At 39.0% G+C, this 27,354-nt stretch overlaps 1 protein-coding gene across 1 annotated transcript in view; it reads left to right on the top strand.

Annotated features, from left to right (window-relative positions):
- Positions 1–27,354, top strand: part of Efcab3 (EF-hand calcium binding domain 3) — a 370,379-nt gene that overhangs the window by 149,424 nt on the left and 193,601 nt on the right. Inside the window, 16 exon segments of the mRNA XM_075941765.1 lie at positions 6,151–6,204; positions 6,761–6,865; positions 8,537–8,590; positions 9,258–9,362; positions 12,041–12,094; positions 12,735–12,839; positions 13,954–14,007; positions 15,378–15,482; positions 16,472–16,525; positions 17,801–17,905; positions 20,477–20,530; positions 21,101–21,205; positions 24,020–24,070; positions 25,869–25,973; positions 26,498–26,551; positions 27,196–27,297. Of these exon segments, the coding sequence (XP_075797880.1) occupies positions 6,151–6,204; positions 6,761–6,865; positions 8,537–8,590; positions 9,258–9,362; positions 12,041–12,094; positions 12,735–12,839; positions 13,954–14,007; positions 15,378–15,482; positions 16,472–16,525; positions 17,801–17,905; positions 20,477–20,530; positions 21,101–21,205; positions 24,020–24,070; positions 25,869–25,973; positions 26,498–26,551; positions 27,196–27,297 (1,266 nt within the window).

Here is a 27,354-nt window from a genome sequence, read left to right as displayed (position 1 = left end):
CACAGTGCGTGTCAGTGTGAGTGAGTGTGCCACAGTGCGTGTCAGTGTGAGTGAGTGTGCCACAGTGCGTGTCAGTGTGAGTGAGTGTGCCACAGTGCGTGTCAGTGTGAGTGAGTGTGCCACAGTGCGTGTCAGTGTGAGTGAGTGTGCCACAGTGCGTGTCAGTGTGCCACAGTGCGTGTCAGTGTGAGTGAGTGTCGTGTGCCACAGTGCGTGTCAGTGTGCCACAGTGCGTGTCAGTGTGAGTGAGTGTGCCACAGTGCGTGTCAGTGTGCCACAGTGCGTGTCAGTGTGAGTGAGTGTCGTGTGCCGTCCAGGCTGGCCTTGAACTTACCATCTTCCTGCCTCAGCCACTCCCATCCAGAGAGAACAGTCCTGGATAATCATGTAGGCATTTACAGTCTAACTATAGAAACACCTTGTCTGGTGCGATCCCCTTGGTTAACGCCTGGTAATTGTTTATAGCGGGGTTAAGTTTGATTTTCTTTTCATCCCAAATCTATCAGTTAAATGAAACGCCTTTAAGTTTCAGCTTACTTGTATGATAATTATGAGTTCTGAAACAACTGTGAACTAATGGCCGCCTATTTATTTTAATCTTAACAAAAGAGTAAACTAATTTTTTTATTTTAAAATGGTTTAAAAATAAAACATGGCTAGAAACCAATTATGAGTGAGTACATCCCATGTTCATCTTTTTGGGTCTGGGATACCTCATTCAGGATAGTGTTTTCTATTTCCATCCATTTGCATGCAAAATTCAAGAAGTCATTGTTTTTTACCGCAGCATAGTACTCTAATGTGTATATATTCCATACTTTCTTCATCCATTCTTCCATTGAAGGGCATCTAGGTTGTTTCCAGGTTCTGGCTATTACAAATAATACTGCTATGAACATAGTTGAACAAATGCTTTTGTCATATGATAGGGCATCTCTTGGGTATATTCCCAAGAGTGGTATTGCTGGGTCCAGGGGTAGGTTGACATCATATTGACTGAGGTAACCCAGACACAGAGAGACAATTATCACATGTACTAACTCATAGATGGTTTTTAAACATAACGCAAAGAAAGCCAGCCTACAAAACACAATCCCAGAGAATTTAGACAACAGTGCTGACACTAAGAGAGACTTACTTAGATCTAATCTACATGGGAAGTAGAAAGTAGAAAAAGACAAGATCTCCTGAGTAAACTGGGAGCATGGGGACCTTGGGGGAGGATTGAAGGGGGGAGGGGAGAGACAGGGAGGGGAGCAGAGAAAATGTAGAGCTCAATAAATATTAATAAAAAAATAAAGGGATGAAAAAAATAAAATTAAAACATGTATTGTGTTTAAATAAAATCTATAGTCCAGGATGAAATGAAGAGAAGGAGGCTGAATAAGCCAGGAAACCTTGACAAATGAAAGGTGAACTGACTAGACAGAGTGAAAGTGAATCACATTGCTGTCTCCACTTGGAAAGAATAGAAATTTGTTAATAATTGCCTAAACCATGTGCACATCCTGTGATTTCAGAGTAACCAGCACATCTCTAGAAAAAAATCACATGACTGTAACTACGTATAATTAGTACAAATTAATTAGGACTATGTTCTTATTACCTTCCTTGAGTGAGATAACTATGTTCCCAAAAGCACTGTGCAGCTGTTTTGTTCCCAGTTAACACGGTGTGTGTGTGTGTGTGTGTGTGTGTGTGTGTGTGTGTGTGTGTGTGTGTGAGAGAGAGAGAGAGAGAGAGAGAGAGAGAGAGAGAGAGAGAGAGAGAGAGAGAGAGGAGGGAGAGAGAGATTGTGTGCAGGTCAAAGGTTGATGTCAGATGTCTTCCTTAATCACTTCTCTACTTTACAAGATGCAGGTTCTCACTGGCCTAGAGCTGACCAATTAGGACTAGACTGGCTAGCCAGGGAGCTCCAGGGACCTTCCTGCCTCTTTCTCCTGAGTTCTAGGATTTTATGTTCAGGCAGCATGCTTGGCTTCTGGCATGGGTGGTGGGATCTGAACTCGGGTCCTCACTCTTGTGCAGCAGGAATTTACTGGCTGGATCAACCAAGAACTAATTCTTGAAGAAATCTGTCATGAGCTGCCTGCTCAGCACATTGTAAAATCTGCAGGAGGCAGGTTGTTTAAAGAGTGGAAGTTTCATCACCCAATTCCAGCCTTGTGTGTCTTAAGCTCTAGTTACTGGGCATCTTGTTTCTGATTGCTGTTTTCTACAGTATTGTCACACATTTAATGACGTACTTAAAAGGCTTATCTAGAAATTTTACAAAGGCCTAAGGATATAGTTCAAGCATTCAACCTTCTTTCGGAGTCTTTTGAGTAAAGAGTTTGTTTGTATTGAGAGGCTTTTATGTAGGTTTTTTATGATGAGAGTTTAGAACATGTAGCGGCGTAAATGAATGCAGACAGATTGTAATAATATATACAGCTTTAATGGGGAAATAGATTTACAGAACCGCAGGTTCCCGCGGAGAACAGGAAAGCAGAAGGGGCGACTGGGAGCACGCCCACAATCTTTATAAGTGAAAAATATCCTCGGGGACCCCGCCCCCAGCTAGCAAGGTGATTGGCTGGGTCTCCCCTACATCTCCCCTTTTTGTCTAAATAAGATAGAGCCAAACCAAATACAACTATATATAATAGGAACAAATAATAAAATACTAAACATTCTATTTTAAAGAATCTAAATAATGTAGAGTGTAACTACAATTATCTAATCTTTAACTCTGTCAAAGATCTGAGAAGGGAATTAATATTACCTAACAAATGAGATATATCCAAAATGTGTAACAATTGACAGAGACAACTGACTACCTGGGCAATCACCCAAAGTCTCGTTTGCAATGTTGAGTCAACCAACTTTGGCTAAGGCCTAACATAACTGACATACCATTATTAAAGACAAGGAATTTTCTTAGAACTATCCTACCCTGTCTTGGCAGGATAAGACAATCCTGTTTTATCCACTTATAGATATTTTGTATCTTTGTCGGTAGTTGAGGTATGGGCTTTTCTTAACCCAAAGGCCAGTTCTGCCAAGAAGACAAGCTCCCAGTGGAGTGTCTTTGGTGCTCAACGTTCTCTCGGGAGTAGAGTGGTGTCGCCAGGAGTGATTGTGTCTCATTGGCACAGAGTTCTAGGTTAGATTAAGAAGATTTTAGGTTAGATTAAAGGCCATTTTTTTACAGCTCTTCGAAGAGGCTGAAGATTATACTATCTATACTAAATATAATCTCTATGTATCTAAAAGACATGATTAATTCTCAATACCTATCTAACTTGAAGACTGAGAGAATAAACAACTGTGTAAAATATGAAGACAATAATCTTCAACTGTAAACAATGTCATTACAGATCAAATGTAAACAATGTTATTATATAAATAATATCAGAGGTAGAAATGTACATTGTAATATGGTAGATGTATCAATACAATATAGACAAAGTTATAAGCATACAAAAATAGAGGTAGCATTGGGCGCCAAGTGTAGTGACATAAATGAATGCAGACAGATTGTAATAATATATACAACTTTAATGGGGAAATAGACTTACAGAACCACAGGTTTCTGCGGAAAACAGGAAAACAAAAGGGGCGGCTGGGAGCACGCCCACAATCTTTATAAGTAAAAAATATCCTCGGGGGACCCCACCCCCTTCTAGCAAGGTGATTGGCTGGGTCTCTCCTACAAGAACAAGCTTATTGGTGTGTGGTCAGTAAAAGTAAGTAGAAACTCAAGCCCAGAAGAATGTCATGTTTCAGATTTAATGGGCTGCCATTTGATATTCTGAAACTGTTCATAAGTTTATAATCGAATTCATGCTTCCTGCTGGGTCTAGTAAGAAAATAGAAGAAAGCTGGGGCTTAGAGTTGCCTTGCGTAGGTTCTTCCCAGGACGTACTCTGGGCCAACTGTTCCACACCTTGCTGAGCCTCAGACCTCTGCCTCACTGCACTGACCTCATAGCCCCTCCCACCAGAGATTGTGGTCTTTCTTGGCAGTGAAATGGTGCCGTGTGTCCATGACTCTGGTGCAGACTGATTCCTTTCCCCATAGATGGTAGGAACAGTTGTCCAGACAATCAATGCATAAGTAACAAAAGGTTATTAACACATGCCATCAGTCATCCCGTGTTATCGTTTAAAATAATGGCAAAAGATAAAAGGTAGTGAAGGATGGAACAGGTATGTGTAGTTGCATGTAGAGGCCATGGTAGAAAGATTGAAAGTTGAGGCCAGCCTGGGCTACACATAGAAAACCGTTCTGTGTCTCTCCTTCTCTGTATCTCTCTGTCCCTCTCACACACCCACATAGAAGAGGGTGAAAATTTGGCTGACTCAGCACAATTCCTGGAAAGAGTGCACTAGAAATATGGTTTTCCAGAGCCCCAACCAAAATCATTAATCTGTTGTTCTATCGTTTCTGCGAACATAAATCTTAGAAAATGTTTTCTTTGCCAGTCCTCCCCCAAACACAGAATAGATTCTCGTCCTTATTGTACATGGAATTTCGATTGATTCTGGTTACATTGTGATAGATGTCAATCCTTAATTTTTTCTTTTCTTTTTTATTGATAAAAGAAGAATAAAGAAAAAAAACAAATTTCCACCTCCTCCCAGCCTCCCCTTTCCCTCCCCCTCCTCCCACTCTTCTCCCCCTCCTCCCACCCCTCTCCCCTTCCCCCCACTCCTCTCCCCCTCCCTCTCCAGTCCAAAGAGCAGTCAGGGTTCCCTGCCCTGTGGTAAGTCCTAGGTCCTCCCCCCTCCGTCCATATCTAGGAAGGTGAACATCCAAACTGGCTAGGCTCCCACCAAGCCAGCAGATTGCGTAGGATCAAAACTGCGTGCCATTGTCCTTGGCGTCTCATCAGCCCTCATTGTTCGTCATGATCAGAGAGTTCAGTTTTATCCCATGCTTTTTTTGGTAATAGTCCAGCTGGCCTTGGTGAGCTCCCACTAGATCAGCTCCACTGTCTCAGTGGGTGGGTGCACCCCTCGTGGTCCCGACTTCTTTGCTCATGTTCTCCCTCCTTCTGCTCCTCATTGGGACCTTGGGAGCTCAGTCCATTGCTCCAGTGTGGGTCTCTGTCTCTATCTCCATCCATCGCCAGATGAAAGTTCTAGGATGATATGCAAGATATTCGTCAGTATTGCGCTAGGATGGGGTCATTTCAGGTTCCCTATCCTCAGCTGCCCAAGGAACTAACTGGGGACCTCAGCTTGGGCACCTGGGAGCCCCTCTAGGGTCAATTCTCCTGCCCACCCTAAAGTGGGTCCCTTAACTAAGAATTGTGGTTCCGTGCTCCCCTATCCAACCTTCCTTTATCCTGATCCTCCTGTTTCCCCAAGTCCCCCCTCCTTCCCTTCTACCTTTTCTCTCCCCATCTCCCCTTATCCCCTTCCCACCCCACCCCCAAGATCCCACTTTTCTCCCCGGCAATTTTTTCTACTTCCCTTATCCAAGAGGATAACGATATGTTTTTCCTTGTGTTCACCTTCTTACTTAGCTTCTTTAGGTTCGCCAATTGTAGACTCCGTGACCCCTATTTATGGCTAGAAACCAATTATGAGTGAGTACATCCCATGTTCTTCTTTTTGGGTCTGGGATACCTCACTCAGGATAGTGTTTTCTATTTCCATCCATTTGCATGCAAAATTCAAGAAGTCATTGTTTTTTACCGCAGCGTAGTACTCTAGTGTGTATATATTCCATACTTTCTTCATCCATTCTTCCATTGAAGGGCATCTAGGTTGTTTCCAGGTTCTGGCTATTACAAATAATACTGCTATGAACATAGTTGAACAAATGCTTTTGACATGTGATAGAGCCTCTCTTGGGTAAATTCCCAAGAGTGGTATTGCTGGGTCCAGGGGTAGGTTGATCCCGAATTTCCTGAGAAACCGAAACACTGACTTCCACAGTGGTTGCACAAGATTGCATTCCCACCAGCAATGGATGAGGGTACCCCTTCCTCCACAGCCTCTCCAGCAAAGGCTATCCTTGGTGTTTTTGACTTTAGCCATTCTGACAGGTGTAAGATGGTATCTCAAAGTTGTTTTGATTTGCATTTCCCTGATTGCTAAGGAAATTGAGCACGACCTTAAGTATCTTAATCTCTTGCGCTAATTGTGATTTTTCTTGCAGCCGATGGAAAGATCCGCCTTGACAAAGTGCTGGAAACAGTAAATGCGATTACAGGTTAGTCTCTAAAAATCTAAAGTCAATTTTATAGCACATTGTATACTTAGACTGTACTGTTACTATGCATCGGCTTTTCTACTCTGTTCCTGCTTTCCATGTTGATGGGCTCCTGCAACTGTAGTTTAGAACACTTGCATCTTAGCACTATCTCTGTGCTAATGTCTGCAAGAACAGTCTTTTGTATCTGGTCTACTTATTGTGATAGTCACACTATCACTGACTTCAAAATCTAAATTAGCTCAGAAAATTATAAACAAATTTTCATAAAGATAAAAATTCTCTTCGTGGGAAACTAGAAGAGAAAAAAGATTTTGATAAGATTAATAGATTTTTTAACCTACAATATACTAATTTACCTCTTATCAACTGCATCTTTATGTCTATTATTACATTGAATGAAAACTATACTTCTGTCCCAATAATGAGAAATATGAACATGTGGAATATTTATTTATACACATATGACTATTTTAACTGAAGAGACCTCCACATGTGTTTGGAGGTAGGAGAGTGTTCTCTGCACTAACGTATGCCTGGTTCTATGATGTTGAAGGAGGAGACGTTGATATGAGTGATATGGGATACATTCTGAAGGAAATGGGAATAACTCTCTCAGACAAGGAACACAAAGCACTGCTGGAGCAGCTCCCCGTCAGTGGTAAGCACTTTAACATGCGAATGCAGTCTGGAGCGTAATGTCTATTTTAGTGCTTCTGAGAATGTCTAGAAAGATTTTCTAGAATGCATTAATACTTTCACATTTTGTTCAGATGATTTATCTCATGCTAATATAATTATAGATAAATGAATGGATAGATAAGATTAGATAGATGATAGATAAATGGATAGATGATAGATAGATGATAGATAGATAGATAGATAGATAGATAGATAGATAGATGATAGACAGACAGACAGGTGACAGTGACCTGTTACAATGAAACATTTAGGAGTTATAACTGCACTAGAAAGCTAACAATGAAGAAGGAGAGAAAATAACCTTTAGAAGTTAAAAGGTGTGAGAGGGGCCTGGAGCAAGGCTCAGTGGTTGAGAACAGTTACTACTCTTGTCGAGGCTCTGAGTTTGGTTCCTGACACACACGTGGCATCTTGCAGCCATGCATTAGGGGATGCAGTGCCCTCTTCAGACCACCCTGGTCATCAAGTACACATACATACATTCAGACAAAGCATGCACACACAAAAAAATAAAAATAAGTAAATTTTGGGACTGGAGAGATGATTTAGGAGTTAAGAGCACTGACTGCTCTTCCCGAGGACCTAAGTTTGATACCCAACACCTATAAGGCAACTCCTGACCATCTGTAACCCCAGTTTCCGGGAATCTGACATCCTCTTCTGGCCTCAGGTGGTGCACAGGCATGCATACTGACAGAACACCCATGCACATAAAATAACTTAAAATTTTTTAAATTTATTTTTAAAAACTCAATTTAAAAAAGCACCATTGTATATGATAAAATTCATACAGCTGGTAAGCTCATAGAGGATAAAAATGTCAATAATTTTAAAAAAATGAATAATCCAACTTCATCTTAAAAATAATATCCATGGACTGAAGAGATATATAAAGTACTTGTCTTGTGTGGTGGTTTGAAAGAAAATGGCCCTTATAGACTCATATTCTAATACTTAGTCCACAGTTGGTAGAACTTTTGGGAAAAAACTGGGAGTGTGGCTTTTTTGTCACTAGGAGTGAGCTTTGAGGTTTCAGAAACCCATGCCATTGCCAATTAGATCTCTCTGCCTTCACGGCTGAGTCTCAAGGTGTGAGCTCTTAGTTTACTGCTTCAGCACCATGCCTGTTTGCCTGCTGCTGCTGCCATGCTTCTCCCATGATGCTCACGGACTCTTACCCTCTGGAGCTGTGATCACCAAATTAAATGCTTTATAAGTTACCTTGGCCATAGTGTTTCATCCCAGCAGTAGAGAAGTAGCTAAGGCAGTGTGCTAGCATGAGAACCTGAGTTTGAATCTCTACTGCTCACATGAAAAGCAGGGCATGGCAGCCTGTGCTGTGGTTTTAACACTGGGAGAGTAGGGACAGGCAGATCTCAGGCAGAGGTAAGCTTCAAGTTCAGAGACCTTGTCTCAGGAGAGGAAAGTGGGGGGCTACAAGACAGTTCAGAGGGCAGAGGCACTTGCTGCCAAGCCTAATGAACTGTGTTTGGTCCCAAATGGTGGAACGGGAGAAACAACTCCACACAAGTCACTGCTTCTTTTACCTTCACTTATGACTTTTGTTGCCTTCATGACCTCCCCCACCACATGATTCATTTGTGTGTGACCTGACTTATGTTTCTTGTAGCGAATAAAAAAGTCCACAAGAACAGGATAATGGATGAATTGAAGTCTCTTAATCGTAAGTAAAGATCATAATAAAAACCAGAAGAGACCCATTGACTCCCCTGCACTGTAATGCCTTCTTGCCTTCCTTTGTAAATGTGTTTGCTACCAAAGGATCTTTACATTGGATGACATGTTTTTATTTTTTTAATTATATTCCTATTTGTTGGAAAAGAAAGATGTATACAAATGTGAACCAAAGGGGAAAATTATTAGGACAGTTTGGGTAGGAGTTGAGATAATGAACCTTATAATCTTATGAAGTAAACACAACAGAACTACTTATTAGGGAAAAGATGAAATTTTCTTATTAGTACAAATCAAATGATGATAGTCTGTTTGAAAATCAATAGTGGGGCTAGTTTTCTAGCTCAGTGATAGAGCTCTTGCCGACGAGTAAGGCCCTGGGTCCAGTCCATACTGCCAGAGGGAGAGAAAAGAAAGGAAGCCATTGACTTGAGTTCACCTTGACAATATTTAATTGATGAGGCCTCACGGTCTCCCTGGGAGTTCTATAAACAGAGCACCACAGTTTAAACGGAGGAAATATATTCCATTTGGAAGCTCATTATTGGCCCTTTGGTGGCCTAAATGGTCTCACTAAAACTGGTAACCTTAATTGAAATGGGGAACTTTGGGATTAAAATCCATCAGATTTGACTAATTCCTCTCAATTTTCCTAGGTGGGACTGTCAGTGTCAATAAGATCGACAAATTTTTGAAAAATATGGGGTGGAAGCTCACAAACAAAGAGATCAAGGATCTGAAGCGAAGCATGCCGACTGACGGTGAGCATTTAAGAGATCGTTAAGTGAGTCGGAAAGTCCGGAGTTTGTGTGCGCGCAGCAGGCAGCCAATCCCTAAATGTTCATCGGGCACAGCTGGGATTTTTTTTAAATATAAAAGCAAGTGATGACCTCATGTTATTGTCACGATACAGTTCTTGTCCCTTGAATATATTTATTCAAGTGTTCTACTAGGATAAGAAGAGCTGGAGGGGGTGACAGTACAATTAACACGTTGATGAACTGCGCAGGAGAGAGCAAATGGATGCTAAGGGTAGGAGTGATGTAAGCTCCCCGGGCCTCCCACTGAAATGATCATTTCCACAGTCGCTAATCCCACTTAATCTAGACATTTGCGACTGTCCGAGAAAACAAAGCAAGCCAGGAACAGGAGAAAACGATAGGTTGAGCAAACCAGGCAGCTGGCACAAGGCAAAGACCTTGGAGGAGTCACATTAGTATTGCTGGCACGCTCCATCCTGGTCTAAGCTTTGTCTCCTTGGGTTCCAGCTGCCTCTACCTGGGATGGGGATGACAGCTACATGCATCAAACCCCAGAGTAATTCTACCACAAATGAACAAAATGGGTGAATATGAACCCGGGAGACTCTTGGCTCAAAGTACTCATTTTGATCCCAGGCCATGTCATTTTAATATTGCCACTGAAGACTGTGCCCTTAGGGAGGATATATATTATTTCCAGATATACTTCTGTAAATGTACTCATTTACTTCTAACAGTATTGTGTTTTATGGATATGCTTACAACATCTTCAATTGTAGGAAATGTTTAAATTGCAAAAATTCAAACTTGAAAAATTATTATAATTCTGGGTTTATCTAAAAGAATTCTTTTCCCTTTGTTCAAATCACCCAAATTTGTTGCCAACTGATTTTGGTCGTGCACGTTGAAATGCTGGCTAACTGTTCTACCAGTGATTGGTGGGAGTTATGATAAGTAAACCATGCCCGATTTGAATGCAGTGGATACTGAATGCATAGTTTTAAATATGATATTTTGAAATGTAAAATTATGCTTTATAGAGTACATAGTATGAAATATTTGTAAATGAAAAGCCATGGTTCCTTAATGTAACTTAAGCACTACAAATGCACAATGATTCTTGCATTCATATGGACTCTTCTTTCATCTCATGCCTTTGTCAGTCAACTGCTATGCTAAATTTTATGTTCATAGTCTCCTTGTTTTGAAAGCACTTATTTCAGATAAATGTGTGGGTGTTGGTGTATGTTCTTAAACAATATTTAAAAGTATATATATATTTACCCATTTGTAAGATTTATTAAAATATTATCTTACAATGTCTCAAAGATTTTCTGGAACTTACTTCCTCAATACTGAATTCCCCCAAGCGGCCAAAAATGCCACAAAAGTAATACTTCCTTAGTACTATGAAATATTTTAATTTATGAATATACCACAATCTATTTATAATTTTTTTTAGTGGACATTTTCATTGTTTCTAGTTCTCACCGTTTCAGTGATTCCTTCCTAAAGCGTGTCTCATGCTACACATGCCCAAGAATTTCTATAGATATAAACCTTGAAGTATACTCTAGATTACCTGGGTCATATGTGGTAGGCACAGATTTACTTTTTCAAGATAAGAACAAGTCGAAATTAACATCTTCATCAGAAATCTTAATGGAATTATGTCTATTTAGTTATTAACATTTCTAGTAATCTTGTATAAGTATTCACCCATTATTTGCAGAGTCTGACTAATTTAAAATGATGGATGTTCCTCCTGGGTATTGATTATTGCTGGTATGCTATTGATGAAACATTTCCAAGTGTTTGTTGGAGATTTAAGGTTCCTCTTACAGGACATACACTACTGCCATGGACTGAGCTGCTATTGACATTTTATTTAGTACTAGCCATAATTTTCTCTCTTGCATTCTCCTTCCCTTCCTCCTTTCTCTGTCTCTTCTGTCTCATCCCCTCAAGGTCACTCTCTGTTATTATTCTGACATAGTTTTGATATCTTAAATACTTTCTGCTCAGAAGTATCACTTGTTACTGTGCAGATGTTGATGGGACAGTAAGTATAACCCTCCAACCCAGAAACACCTCTCTCACACTTCAAAAGAATCAGCAAGGCTGCTCGGAAAAATAGGTAAATACTGATCGAGAATTAATGACATGAGCAGATGGTTAGTAAACTCCAAATTTAAATATCATTAAGTGTAGTATAAAACAGCTCTAAATCCTGTTTTAGTGCCCTGATCTAAATAAAAGTTATTTAGTAGGCTTCAGAGGTAGCTCAGAGGTCAAGAGCACTGGCTGGTCTTCCAGAGGCCCTGAGTTCAGTTCCCAGCAACCACATGGTGGCCCACAGCTGTCTATAATGAGGTCTGGAGTTCTCTTCTGGCATGAAGGCAGAATACTATATATATAATAAATATTTTTTTAAAAAAAGTTATTTAGTATAATTCCCCTGAGTCTTACCCCTTGAACGGGAAGAGTTTGGGTTCAGGAACTAAATGGCAGTCGTGTTGTTGAAATTCTTAAATTTTTTGCATCTTGTTTTTTTATTCTGTCTCATTCTCATGAAAAAGGTAAAGCTGCAGAAATTCTTGAATGTGTTGCTAGAATCTTTTCCTCTTGCTGTTTTTACGTCACATGATGCATTTATTTCCTTGAATTTCTTCTTATAGTACATGGAAAAATTGCATTGAAAAAATTGTTCAAGGGATTAAGCGCATTTACAGGTGAGTGAGAGGTTTTGTATTAACAAACCCCTCAGACTTTATGCAATGGTATAATTTTAAACGGATATTTCTACTATTCTATTCCTGATCTTTTTCATTTAGTTTTAAACATTTTCTTGATAAAGTGTGTGTTTTTGCCCTACAGTTTGCTATTATGCTGGTTAAATGTGTAGAACATTAGCTCCCAAGCTTTCCAGGGCATTTATTTTGGCAGTGTCATTTACTGGAGCTTTATTATGAACACCCAATCCCAACTATATCAAGTAATAACCATAAAAGACAATGCTATTATTTATGTCAGGAGCAAATAACATAATGTACCAATAACAGAAAGAAAGACAATATATCGTACTTTCTGGTTAAGATGAATAAATGAACTGATTCTGATATCTTAATTAATTAGAGTCAATCAGATAAAATTTATTCCCTTCTCTTTTGACTCATCCTCAGATTATAAAATATGTACCCACATTTCTGTGTGAGCCAGTAAATATGACACATGATCCCTCTAGATTCCGTATACATATACTTTACTGTTTTTAATTTTTCCTCAGATAAAAGCCCTTCTTTAGCATTCTATTGCTTCCTGAAATAATTATTGTGTAACATTTGGGATGATAATATTTAATATTTTTCAAAGGACCAAAGGTTGACATGAGATTTCTTCTTGCTATGATGAACAAAATGGGCCTTGAGCTGACAGATAAGGAACGAATGAACCTGATCAGACAGCTGCCTGTGGACGGTAAGTCGTGAAGACGGGAGCCTAGTGTTGAAGGGCTGGGGGAAGTTCCTCCTCTGATACATAGTATTTTAAACATTTTATAAATAAAGTTTATGTTGTGCATAGAAAGACCCTCTCCCACCTAATCCAGGATGTCAGACGTAAGCAGGCATTGACTGTCAACCCCTCCAGCCAGGTGCAATGCTGGCCTCAGGAGAAAAATGAAAGGAAGCTGCTGAAATAAGCAATTTTAGAATTGGGTGAAAGAAGCGAAATGAAAGTAAAAGTGAGCATCGGTGTAGCTGAGCCTATTGAAGTCTTCTCGGGTGCAGACGGCTATTCTGCAGAGAGTTTATGAGCTATGGGGTCAAAGGCTGCTGAGGCTGGGAGGGTCAGTTCTGTCCAAGGTCAAGCCTGCAGATAGCTTGCCCATCTTAAAGTGGTAATTGTGTGTCCACACATGCGTGGGAGCACCGATGAGACTCAGAAGGATGTAGAAAACAATATCTATAGCAATAGTAATTGTAGAGGAAGATGACATAAATTTAAGAAAAGGACACAGAAAGGAGTTCAAAGCAGACTGCTGTGATAAAAAATACATTTTATACATGTGTGGAATTCTAAAATAAATAAATTATATGAAGTGCTTAAATTGCATAGTCTGTCGTACTGATTGTTCTCATTTCTACATTCTTCAGGTTTTATTGGGGCGTAAAAACATACTTGTTCAATAAATAATAAAAATTCCTCCTGAAAGTGAGAAGTGTGTGTAGCTGAGTGTGTTTGCACAGATCTATAGCACCAGAACTCAGGAGGTGTGAGTTCCAGGGCAGCCTATGCTACAGTGATCACACCTAGAAAAAAACTAATAAAAATGGCTAGAATAAGGAGAAGGAAAGAAATGTATTTGTTTTGTTTTTGTTTTGTTTTTTGAGACATGGCTTCTCTGTAGCTTTGTAGCCCTGAAACTAGCTCTTGTAGACCAGGCTGGCCTTGAATTCACAGCGATCTACCTGTTCCTGCCTCCTGAGTCCTGGGATTAAAGGCGTGCGCCACTGCCGCCTGGCAGAAATGTATATTTTTATGAGCATCTGTATCACATTTTGCTTGACATTAAATATGTTTTTCATTATAGGATCTGGCAAGATCTATAAAAACAGATTATTGAATGGGGTAAAGTCTTTCAAAGGTGAGTAACAAGCAGATTGAGAATTGATGTTTAAGTTGTTTTTAGACTTACTATATTTTCTGAATGTAGCTTCTTTATTATAAATGTTTTTCCACTATAATGACTTGTTTATCTCTTTGTAAACAGTATCACAATCTCCTATATTTTTCAAAATAAACTGTCAAAATTGTCATTTGAATTATATATAGATATATAAAACATGACAAGAATGACTGGAATTAGCTGGAGACATATAGGTGACCCCAGATAAATACACCCCGTCAGAAATATTAAGCATTATTTTCCTTCTAAAGGAACTTAGCTTCGTGTGTGTGAGCATGTGAGCATGTGCGTGGTGTACATGACGTCAGAAAACAACTTATGGAGTTGGATCTCTCCTTCTACCATGCGTGTCCTACGGGGTCAAATTCAAGTCATGAGACTTGGTGGCAAGTGCCTTAACTGATGAGCCTGGTAAAACAAAGTCCATTGTTTCGTTATTTCTTTAACTAGAACATGTTTTTAGTGACATCTAGCTAAGAAAATCTGTAGACAAACACATAAGATTATAACTAAGGAGTTTCCCCCTCCAAATTTCCCACTAATTACTTGAGAAAAAGGAGGAATTGGGGGTATGATTAAAAAACTTGAAGCACTGCATTTGACACCTGCTGAGAGGAACATTCCAGTTGTAGGAGAGATGCTTCCTGGCATTCCCAGGCCTTTTGGAAGAAGACCCAAAATATCCTTGAAGAATTTAGCGTGCCTCACATTTTATAATTTGAAAACGTTATCATTAAGTAAATTGAATGTCACCATTAAAAAAATGGAGCAGTGGTTGCCAGGAGCCTCACTGGTCACCCTCGCTGGTGGCTCTCCCGTCCATGGGTCCCAGGTGGCCATCTAGCTTCTCTAATCTCTTGGCCCCTGCTTTTCCTCTCCCCACACTACCATGCTCAGCTTTAGAACAAATCTCTTTACGTCCTCTCTGATATCATCTCAGGTAGTTTATAGAGACAGTGATGTATTTTTAAACTAATAGAAGTTTTTTCTGTTTTTAATATTATATGCTCAAATACTGTCTTCAAGCATGGATAAACCAGGTCTACTGAAATCTCAAAGTATCTGTGGAAACAACCGCTGCTTGTTTCTAAGTCCCTTTGCTGTGCACTTCATTAATTTTCTTCTGTTAAACTTGGGGGTTTTCCAGTTTAAAATCATTTAGTACAGAATTCTAAAGGTATTCATTCATATTTAAAAGCAATGTTAGTATCTAGAAATGTATTATGCCTTCTTTGTAATTTTAATATAACGTAGCTAACATATTTCTCATACTAAAAACTTCTATCACTTTAATGTATTTTTTCATTCTTTATATCTATTTTTCTAAGGAGGAAAAGTTAGGAAAAACAAAATAAAGGCTGTTCTAGAAGGCATGGAGATCAAACTTAAAGAAAAGGAGCTTGATCATCTAAAAGAAAACCTACCGGATAACGGTGAGCTCTGTAGTTAACTCCTCCACCAGCATAGGGCATCACTTGCAAAATTGTTCATTGAACTTCTCTTTTGTACCTCGCTGAGCTTTCTAAAGATTTTTATTTTTAATTTACAAATGAAAATTTCAGATTGGGGTCAAATTATTAGAATTTATTAAGTATATTACAGTCTAAAGTAAAAGAAGAGACAGGCAGACATCAAATAAGGTGCTCAACTGACGAAGCCCTGTTACAGAAGTCCGCTGGAGACCCAATAAAAACAGTTTCAGGGAATGAGGAGCATTCCTTCCTGTGAGGCTCCCAAGTGAAAGAACAAATGAGCAGAAAGTAGCATCATCAAAGCAGGGTTACAATCATCCGGCAGAAATGGACAGAGAGCAGCTAGCAAGCATAAGACTATGGGTTAGTCTAAAGGTGTGGTTTTTATCAATTTTTGCTCTACAGATATGAAACTGTATTAAGTACATACAAATTCAGACTGGTTGTCTTTCCATTTAAATAACATTTTATCATCAAATGTCCTTTTTATATCTTTTAACACTCCCAGCCTCCAAGTTGCCTCAGGGGATTTGGTCTGGTTTGGGGCTTGCATGGGTCTTACGCACAGCACAGTGTTTAGCATGTACTTGGTTCGTCATTTATCATCCTGTCTGAATCTTCACATTTTTGGTAAACCTCATGAACTAAATTTTTCCTAAGAGTATTTTTCTTTTAATTGGCATTTTAGTCCATGTATTCTTCTTAGTGTTTTAGAACATAAACATAAGTAGAAAACCACGTCGAACAAATTGTTACAAAGTTGACATCCTTAAGATCACCTCCTAGTTAAGAAGTGGGGACTAATATGCCATGGCTTCATAAGAGCTAATCATTAAAATTAAAGGATGAGTTTTCAGAGCAAAATGGGGAGAATTTGCTTGACTCGAGTAAATTTTGTTAGCATATTTCTCTCTTTGGTAATGTGTGTGTCCTAATTTCTGTCCTTACAGGCGACAGGACAGTTAATTTCCAGGACCTGATGAATGAGGTGAAGACACTCATAGGTGAGACATGGTTTGCTTCAAACCCGCAACCGCCCCGCTCGTCACGGGACAGTAACCGTCTTGCTGTCCCGAGTCCTTTCTCGCTCTTGCTTACATCTAGCTAGCCACAGTTATCACTGTGAATTGTCCATAATTTAAGGGAATCCTTTACCTGTTCCTTGTTAACTGCAAGATCTCTTTCCTCTATATTTTTAAAATTAATGTAACTTTAGTTCTCCATTCTTGAAAAATACAGAATTATAAATTATGAAGTAGTGTTTGGTTAAAAAAATCATAATTTGAATAACAAAACCATTTAACAACTAACTTTACAATTATTTTAAATTTTTAAATTTATAATTGTGTCCAAACAGATAAAATATAAAATGAATTTTTTTTTCCTGAAGCTGAGGACCGAACCCAGGGCCTTGCGCTTGCTAGGCAAGCGCTCTACCACTGAGCTAAATCCCCAACCCCTAAAATGAATTCTTTAATAAATGTTTTATTGTGTGCTATAATTTGATGTCTGTTTGAAAGCACCTAATTTACTAAGACAAAAGAAGTCCTCTTTTTAACAACATTAGAAGTGGTTAGGTGGGGGCTGTGCTTTTGCTCATTTAGCAATTGAGGTTAGCACTGAGTAATCATAATTGTTCATTCATTTTTTAACTTTAGTTTTTTAATGATTTATTCCTTTTATTTTATGCATTTTGATATTTTGCCTGCATGTATATCTGTGTGAGGGAGAAAGATTCCCTGGAACTGGAGTTACAGACAGTTGTGAACTGTCTTGTGGGTGCCGAGAATTGAACCCAGGTTCTCTGGAAGAACAGCCAGTGCTCTTAACCACTGATCCATTTTTCCAGCTCCTCATTTTACTTTTTAAAGCAGGATCTCCTTATATCGCACAGGCTGACCTCAAACTATATCAACCATGCTAAGCTTGAACTTTTGATCCTCTTGACTCTACCTCCTGAGTGATGGAATTAGAGCACATGCCATGGCTCCTGATACAAAACCTTTATTTATTTACTTATTCTTTTTTATATGAATGGGTGTTTTGCTTGCATATATGTCTGGGCACTACATGCACGCATGGTGTTCAAGGTATTGAGAAGAGGGCACCAGATCCTCTGTATTGGTGTTCAAGACTGTTGTGATCCACCATGTGGGTACTGGGCATTAATCCCAGGTCCTCTGGAAGAGCAGCCAGTGCTCATCTACCTTTCTGGGCCACAAATAATGATCTAGTCTCAGAGTAACATGCGAATTTGTCACTTTTCTTCTTCTTTTAAGGAAATGAAGAAAATATCAAAGAAGTAAAGAATATTCTAGAAGACATGGGAGTAGAGCTCACACAGCAGGAATACACAGACCTGTTGAAAAATCTCCCTGTGGACGGTAAGCTTGCAAGCAGTGCTTTAACCATCGGGAGAGCTTGGGCGGAAGCTCTCTCATGAGGACTTTACTCATCTTCACCCCGATGCGCGGGAAAACAGTAACAACAGATGGCCCAGATATGCTGTGTGAGCAAGCCCAACTGGAGCATTTAACTTTTCTTCAGTTCTTTAGATGAAAATAATGCTTTTATATAGAAAAAACAAATGACACCCCCAAATGCCCCTTATAATAATGAGGAATAATACTCTCATTTGATCTCATTTGATTCTTCACTACTTAAGTAAGTTGAACTTCCAAGAAAAAAAAAAAACAAACAAACTGGCTTTCAAAATATTTCTAGAAGGGATGGTGATATGGCTAAGGCAGTAAAGAGCAGTCGCTGCTCTTGCAGAGGACCACAGTCCAATTCCCATCACCCACAACCATCTATAAATACAGTCTCAGGGATCTGATGCTCTCTTCTGGCCTCTGCTGGCCATACATGATACAGACATACATTCAGGTTGGATGGATGGATAGATAGATAGATAGATAGATAGATAGATAGATAGATAGATAGATAGATAGATAGATAGATAGATAGATGAATAAATAAATAAATAAACATGTATGTTTTTCTAGCAGATACCTTCTTAAATTCTAAATATTTCTGTGTGTGTGTTTGTGTGTGTATATCCTGTTATAATTACCAACCCTCCTTTATTTATTTGTTTGTTTGTTTATTTATTTGTTTATTATGTATACAACATTCTCCCTGCACACCAGAGGAGGGCGCCAGATCTCATTACAGATGGTTGTGAGCCACCATGTGGTTGCTGGGAATTGAACTCAGGACCTTTGGAAGAGCAGGCAATGCTCTTAACCTCTGAGCCATCTCTCCAGCCCCAACCAACCCTCCTTTAACTTAATACTTGCATTGTCATTTCTTAGGTAGTTTGTTCTATATATTTTTGTTGTGATTGAAAGAGCCTATCTATGTTGTTTCCATTTATGTTTTTCTGCTAGTAGTTTGATAGACAAAAAGTCACATGTGTCTTATATACACATTTTACCCATAGTACTGTGACCATCCATGGTCAAGGTATAAGCATATTACTTCCAAACCTTTCCCTATATGCCTTCAAAACATTTTTATTATATTAAGTGTATTTATGTGTGTGTTTATGTGTGTGTGTGTGTGTACCTCATGCTGTGTTGTACATGTCTTCTTCCACCATGTGTGTCCTGAAGGCTGAACTCACGTCATCTGTCTTGACAGCGGGTGCCTTTACCCTCTGAGTCATCTCACCAGCCTTTCTTGTGTTCTTTTATTATCTTTAAACTTTTAGACTGTCAAACAGGCAAAGAAATATTATAGGGCAGAAATGTCCTTGGAAATGCAACTGTGTTTGGTTGGGAGTCCTACCATGCCCCGAAAGACAGAGCCCAGAATATTCTCATGACTGCTCCAGAAGAATTTCTTCACTTCCTGGTGTCCCGTATTGCCAAATACCCGCTGATCCGTGATACGAAAAACTGCTGTCATCGTGAATATTTTCATCTATTTATAAAGCTATTCCATCCCTTGTAAAGCGCCCGTCTTGTGATTTTTGCCTCACATTTTGCTAGTTGGCATTCATTTTTCTTTCTTCTTTGTAAAAGTTCTTTGTATTCCATGCCAGGAGCAAGCAAATGATTTCCTCAGAAAGCCAGATGGCAAATGTTTTAGGCTTTACTGCCTCTGTTAAAACTGCTCGGCTCTCTTGTTTAGGCCAGAATTATCGATGGTCAGTAGATAATCTGGATAGCGGGGCACCAGTAAGACTTTATTCATAAGCAGGTGTAGGGAAGGGGGCTCTCCAGCCACACTTTGCTCTCCTGTTTTAAATACTAAGTTTTTGTTTACATTTAAAAAATATTCCTAATATTGACACAGCTTTACATTTTCACATTATGACACATATGCTCTTTAAATTTATGTAAATCTCTTGTAAGGTTTGAATTTTTATGTATCTCTACTGCAAAGTCATAAAAATATCCTGTATTTTCCTCTGAGAGTTTTAAAATTTGTCTCTCACATGTATATCTATATGAATTATCTTTTTTAAAAAATCTGGTAATCCATTGCATGAGGTCAAAATATTAACCTTGAAAGCCAGAGAGATGTCTCAGTAGCTAAGTGCACTCACTGCTCTTGCAGAAGACCCAGGTTTAACTATTAGCACCCACACGACTGCTCACAACCTTCTGTAGCTCTGGTTCTAGAGGAATTCACTGTCCTCTTGTGGCTTCCGTGACCACTGCACTCGTGTGGTACACATTCAGACATGCAGGTAAAACCCTCCAACATATGAAAATGTTAACCTCAAAACTCAAAAACCCATTTTTCTTCCTCACTTCTACAAAGAACTTTGATTCTAGTAGACAAGATTTTTTAAAAAAAGTAAGAAATGTCCTAGAAGGGAATAAAGGAGATGATCAGAAATTAAGATTAAATTTCAGCATGATTAGTACTAATAGTTCACTGACTAAGGATCCAGAGATTGACCCCAACTTACCGTATATTGACTTAAACTGTGGTTTTTCTTACAGTTGATGGAAATTTCTACCATAATAGATTGATGGACGCCCTGAAGTCTCTTAAAGGTGAGTGGAAAGCAGTATTTGCCATTTGTAACATTTTCTAGTAATTGAATCACCAAGTCTTCAATCCATCTCGTGTCTTTATGTCTCCTATTAACCTGTGTTTGCTGTCTGTGCCTGGTGTGTCTGCATCCCAGCACCTTGTCCTCTTGACTCTCCAGCAGATAGGTGCACAATTTTGTGCTGGAGCTTCAAGTCATCGGTGTGGCAGAAAATAAAATGGAAATCTGAAGAATGACTAACACAGAAAATTATTAACAATTTAAAAATCTGTTCTAGAGCTAGAAAAATTCATAGAGATGTCGGAGAAACAAATGATCACTGCACTATCTAAAATCCCAAGAGGAATTTTATTGTTTCATTCGGTGATATTAATATCTCTGAAACCATTGAAATATGATTGATTCTATTTCAAAAAGACTCAGAAAAGAAATTTTACTTTCACTGTGTTATGATTTTGTACATTTAAATTGACCTCTGTGGATCTTGAAAATCCTGGAGTAAGCAGGAAGTCACTGTATTTGTCACATTTTGTCACCGATTTTTCTTCATGCTCTTTTTTTTCCCCATAAGGAGGGAAGGCTGATGTCAACAAACTGGACTCAATGATGAAAAACATGGGGATGAAAGTTTCAGAAATGGAATGTAAGGACATGACCAAGAGCTTACCAGTGGACGGTGAGTGTAAGGTCTAACAGCCCCGAAAGTACTGGAACTCAAGAGCTTTGGTTTGGTTTGGGTTGGTTTTTGTTGTGGTGGTGATGGTAGTAGTGTCTATTTTTGTTGTTGTTAGTTAGTTAGTTAATTTAATATTTTATGAATATTCTTTGGTAATTTAATATATGAATAAAATATATTTAGATCATATCTACTTCCCATTTCCCCTTCAGCTCTTCCCAGAGGCTTTTCTACCAACCTCTTCCCAATTTCAGGCCCCCCTTTCTTTTTCTTTTCTTTTCTTTTCTTCTCTTTTCTGTTCTTTCCTTTCCTTTTCTTTTCTGTTCTATCCTTTTCTTTTCTTCTTTCCTCTTCCTTTTTTCTTTTTTTTCTTTTTTTTTTTGGTTTTTCGAGACAGGGTTTCTCTGTGGCTTTGGAGCCTGTCCTGGAACTAGCTCTGTAGACCAGGCTGGTCTCGAACTCACAGAGATCCACCTACCTCTGCCTCCCGAGTGCTGGGATTAAAGGCGTGCGCCACCGTCGCCCGGCTCCTCTTCCTTTTTGAAGGCACACTGACTACAGTTAGTGATACCCATACGTACATGAGTATAGGACCATTCTCCAGAGCAGCCTGCCACAGGCTTCATTACCAAAGAACGCTAACTCTTCTTCCTTTAGCAGCCATTACCCTCCAGCAGCTCCTCATGCAGGGTCTAGCGAGCTCCTCCCCTGTGCATGCTGGGTTGATGAGACAGTTCTTGTGCAGGGATTAGTGGTTTTGACAGCTTCCAAGGTGTATTTGGAAACAAGGAGGTATTGAGAAAATCTAAACAACAACAACAACAACAAAAAAAAACCCCTCAGGGTTGATATAAGAATAACTTGTAAATTATTCAGTAACTCCATACCAATAATACATTATATTTGGCATGCTCAAAATTGCGATATAGAAAGGAATGTTAGCATGCCAGGGAAGAATACAAGGTGGAGTTTGGAGCTGGGTAAAGGCAACTGGTAGGATACAGCTGTCGGGCTATCTTTAATTACTCAGGCTGCAGTGCAGACAAGAGTAGGAGGGACTGATAGAAGTGTCACCTTTTTCTTTCACCAACGCTGTGACAAAGACCAGCAGCTGTAATAAATGATACAGATTAGATATATCTGCACCCAACACTGGAGCATATTCATGTGTGAAAAGCGCCTATTAATAAAGCAGAAGACAGGAAGAGACTGTAAGACAGTAATCATAGGGGACTTTAACACTTCTAGTGTCACACTGGCCAGATTTAGACAGGAAAATCAGTAAGGAAACATTTGCATTAGAACACATCGTCTGGCATCACCAGAATCCACACTCTCCTTATGCAATGGGCAATTCTCTAGGAAGACCGTATACAAAATCACAAAATAGATAAGAAGAAAACTAAACATAGCTGGGCATAGATAGCATATGCCTGTAATTTCAACATTTAGGAATCTGAGGCGGATCACTGAGAGCTCATAACTTTCCAAATGTATCAAGTAAGTATCAAGGCCAGTTCAAAACCTCCACTTCAAAACAGTTAAGTTACAATGAAGCAAGGAAGGAAAGGGGGAGGGGAGGAGACAGAGAAGAAAGATTGCTGACTGCTTTTAGAGGACATGTCCCCAACAGACAACATAGAGTTAGGCTTCAGGGAACTCGAAAGAATTCTAGTCAAAATCTAGAAGGCTATAAATAAAGAATATAGTCCAAATCAGTGGAGCACAGCCTAGAAACACAGTGGGAAGTCAACAAAGCTAAGAGTTGAGCTTTTAAAAACATAGAATTGACAAGCCTTTAGCTAGCCTAATAGAGAAAATAATAAGAAAGCTAAGATATACAAATCAGTAGTAAATTTGGAGACATTCTAAGCAACACCATAGAAAGAGAAATGCTCATAGGAGACCTGGAAGAGAGGGACAAAGGCCTAAACGCACAGCCCACCTTGGTTAGCACTCAGGGTGCTGCGAGAGACCACCTGAGAGGAATGAGTCCAAGAGGGAAATTAGACACAGAAAGGCAGACGCTGTCGCTCTCTCTTCCTGCTGGAGCTTTAAGAAGTATTACTCAGAACCAAAGGGAAACTGGAGGCAGCCAGATTGGAGAAAGCTGGGGTAGGGAAAGAAGAGGATACATGTTTAAAGGGTTCGCCTTTGGTGGGAGCATTATTGAGTTGTACAATATGTTTTCTATAGTTAATAACAGTACATTTTTACAAGGACAACACCAGTAGATGTGCCAAAGTGGAGGGGGAAAGCCCACGAGGCCTCAATTCTACAAAAAGAACTACAGGCAGTTAAGGTATCTGGGAATGAAAGAAATAGTCTTCCCCAGGGACGAGCACACCACCTGGCTACCTGATATAAAATGATTGGCCCTGAAAACACACATGCAAATAACATTGTACAGAATGAGGACATTATATATGTATATACATACATTCATGCAATAATAATTACTGGAAAAAGAGGATGAGTTTGAAGGAGAGCAAGGAGGGAGTACATGGAAGAGCATAAGGAGGAAAGAGAAGGGATAAATGTTTTAAGCATATTATAATCTCAAAAATTAAAAAAAGAAAATAATATATATTTTTAAATTACTGAAAGTGAATTATTTGTTTTTATTACTTTGAATGATAACAGATGATAGATTATGAATTTTTATATTTGTCATGTTTAAATGTTTTTACCTCTAATTCAGCTTATTTAAAGTATGTTAAAATGCTAGCTTACATACTATTTAATTTAATAGCATGAGTCATGTTTTCTGAGCCTTAGGATCATGTCCATATGTGAATGCTTATTTTCTTCCAGATGGACAAATTGAAATGAAGAAGTTGGTCGATGCAATGAAAGCTTTCACAGGTGGGAACATTTAACATAATACTGAAACTCTCATCCTGTGCCCTTTTAAGTGGCATTTTATCAGTAGTGTGTACTCGCGTTTAAGTTCTGCATCTTTACTCATTGCTAAACAATAATTTTCTTTGAAGGCTGGGGAGATTACTCAATGGATAAAGAGGTTGGCACATGAGCATGAGGAACTGAATTTAAATCCCTAACATCTGTGTAGAAGTCAGGCATGTAGTACTCATAAGTACCTGAAGTGCTGGGGGCAGAGTCAGCTAGACCCTGGGGGCTTGTTACATTAGAGAGCCAGTAGCCACCAGTGTCTTCCAGACTCAGTGACAGAAGAATGAGGAGGGGAACAATAGAGGAAGACACTCAGAGTCAACCTCCATCCTACACACACACACACGCCACATACTCATGCATGTACATACGCATGCACATGCATGCACACACATACACTCACACTCTCACGCATGTTGCACATACATAAACACATAACACATGTGCGCGCACACACACGGGCAAATGCACCATTCACATACACATTTAAAACAATAAATTGTTATAAAATTCATCTGCTACTGCTTCTGATACCCCATTATCAGGCATTAGTTTAGCGCTGAAACACTATTTGTTTTCTGTTGGCATCAGTTTCCTTGTCTCCGGAGATACCTTATACGGGGGGTTTTGTTTACTATGATATAAATGTGTAAATATATTATTGTGGTAAAATATACATATGTAACCTAGAAAACCATACATAGCAAATGTGGAGACATGTACTGGGCATGGTGATATACATCTTTAATCCCACTCTCAGGAAACATAGACAGGAGAATCTTTGTGAGTTCAAGGCCATATTGGTCTACATAGTGAGTTCTAGGAGAACCAAGATTACATAGTAAGACCCTGCATCATAAACAAACAAACAATTTTGGAGACCCAAAATGTTTCTACTACTGTGAGGAAAATTGATTTTATTGATTTATTTTAGTTTTTTTGGGACAGGGTTTCTCCGTGTAGCCATGACTGTTGACAGAGGTTTCTGTCCCACCTGGTCCCACAGCCATTTAGTCCCAAAGAAACAGAGGTCTACATCAATTATAAACTGGTTAGCCTATTAGCTCAGGGTTTTTATTAACTCTTAAATTTTACATTAACCCCTAATTTGTCTATGTTAGCCACATGGCTTGGTACCTTTTATTAGTAAAACATTTTTATCTTGCTTTATCTCTGTTTGATGATGACTGCAGACTGAGTCTTTTTTCTTTTTAGAATTCTTTTGTTTTGTTTTGCCTGGTTGCCCCACCTATACTTCCTGTCTGGCTACTGGCCAATCAGCATTTTATTAAAAGAACATAAGTGACAGGGTACAAGACCATTGTCCCATAGCACATGGCTGTCCTGGAACTGGTACTGTGGACCAGGCTGGCCTTGAACTCAGAGATCCACCTGTCTCTGTATCCTAAGTGCTGGGACTAACGGCATGCTCCTCTACCACCCAGCTTGGAACATTAAGTCTTGTACTATCAATCAAAAGAATTATACTTGTAGAAATGTCTGGTTATTTCTGATTAGGCATCTAATTTTCTGAGCTATATATACATTTATCCCTGCCACATGGTCAAGTCTCCAAAATTAGAAAGTCTCTTTTTCAAACTAACGGTGGGGGCAATATTTCAATGCCTCTCCCATTGGTTTTATGTAGGTAAATGTTATTTAAACACTAGACTTTAATTTGTACATCATGCCTTACATGTATGGTTAAATATCTGGTTTTCCTAATGTCACCCCTGCTGTCTTCTCAAAGGTAACAAGATTGCTCTCAGTGATCTACAAGACATTCTGGGAAGCATGGGTATTGAACTGACAGAAAAGATGCTCTCCGAGCTGCAGGAAAGCCTGCCTGTGGACGGTAAGCTGCAAAGATGCTGCAGGGGGGGGGGCGGGGGGGAGCCTTCATCAAGGCGTTGCAGGGGATGTGGAGGAAACTCTGCTTCCCTGTGAAAACGGCTGGAGTATAAACTCAGCCATAAGTCCCACGTGCTACTAAGGGCTATGCAAAAGGCTTTAGGTTGTATAAATTAGAAAATACAGAGGAAAAGAAAAGGAGAAAAAAGCATGTGTTTTGGAATTGCAGAAGTTTATCAGATGTGCCTGTTTTTTCCACACCACAGAACAACTGAAATGGCATCCAGTGTCAGGCTTTGGAGAGTTATCAGAAAGCAGAAGTTTCCTATTCTCAAATCCATTTATATTTGAGGACAATGTGATGCAAATATCTAAGGACATATCATTTTAAATTCTATGTAATCATAGTATAAGTCTTCAATATTTCTGCTGTGAAATAAAACATTACTCCATGACATAAATAAATGCATGCTAAAATTTTGCGATTTTATATTATAAAAATATATCATAAATATTACTTTATTGTAGATGGTGAAATGGTTTTTCAGAATAGATTGTTGGATGAAGTGAAGTCCCTCAAAGGTAAGTTAGAGAATTAGCAAGAAAAGAATTTTCTCAAAAATTTTATGGTGTAGATAGTAACTCATTTTACAGGAAATCCTGTTTCTTACTTATAGGTCATTTTCTATTTATGCTTAATACATTTTTAAGAATATATGTAGTTTACCAAATTGTGTCTTACATGTATCTTTGCTTAAACCAAAATAAATTTGGAATTTCCCAAACTTTACTCCAAAAGAATTGCTTCAGGTATTTCTGGACTTTTGTTTTTTGTTTTTGTTAATTAAACAAACAATAGTGATAATAATGAACTCAAAGCTTTGGAAAACACAAGTAAGCTTTATTGTTCAAAAGTCCGGCTGGTAAAGAGGCCTGAGTAAGTCTGGTGAGGCTTTTCCAGTGGGTTTGACTCAACAGCAAACCCTAGGGGACAGCTTCTGATTTTAATCTCTTAACTCCACTGACTTTATCTGTTCTCTTGAGCACAAAGTCAGACTGGTGTTTTAGTGTTCATATTGTGAGTCAGAACAATAGTATAAATATATTAATCATTAAGTTTTTTCGTTTTAATATTAGCATATGTCCATTAAATCAGATGTGATTGTTGAAATAATGCTTTAATTGTTCCCTTTGATACATTTCTAATTTACTGTTTTCCCAAGGAGGGAAAGTTGATGTCAACAACAACGACACCATCCTGGACAATATGGGGATTGAGCTCACAGAGGTGGAGCTTAAAGACCTACAGGAAGCCCTGCCAGTTGACGGTGAGCGCTATGGAACTGTTGAACTATACAAGGATTTCTAAAGGTTTTTCGGTCAAA

Source organism: Microtus pennsylvanicus, chromosome 11, assembly GCF_037038515.1.
Source record: "Microtus pennsylvanicus isolate mMicPen1 chromosome 11, mMicPen1.hap1, whole genome shotgun sequence".
Taxonomy (NCBI): domain Eukaryota; kingdom Metazoa; phylum Chordata; class Mammalia; order Rodentia; family Cricetidae; genus Microtus; species Microtus pennsylvanicus.
The sequence above is the reverse complement of the archived record's forward strand: the minus strand, read 5'-3'. Positions and strand labels throughout refer to the sequence as shown.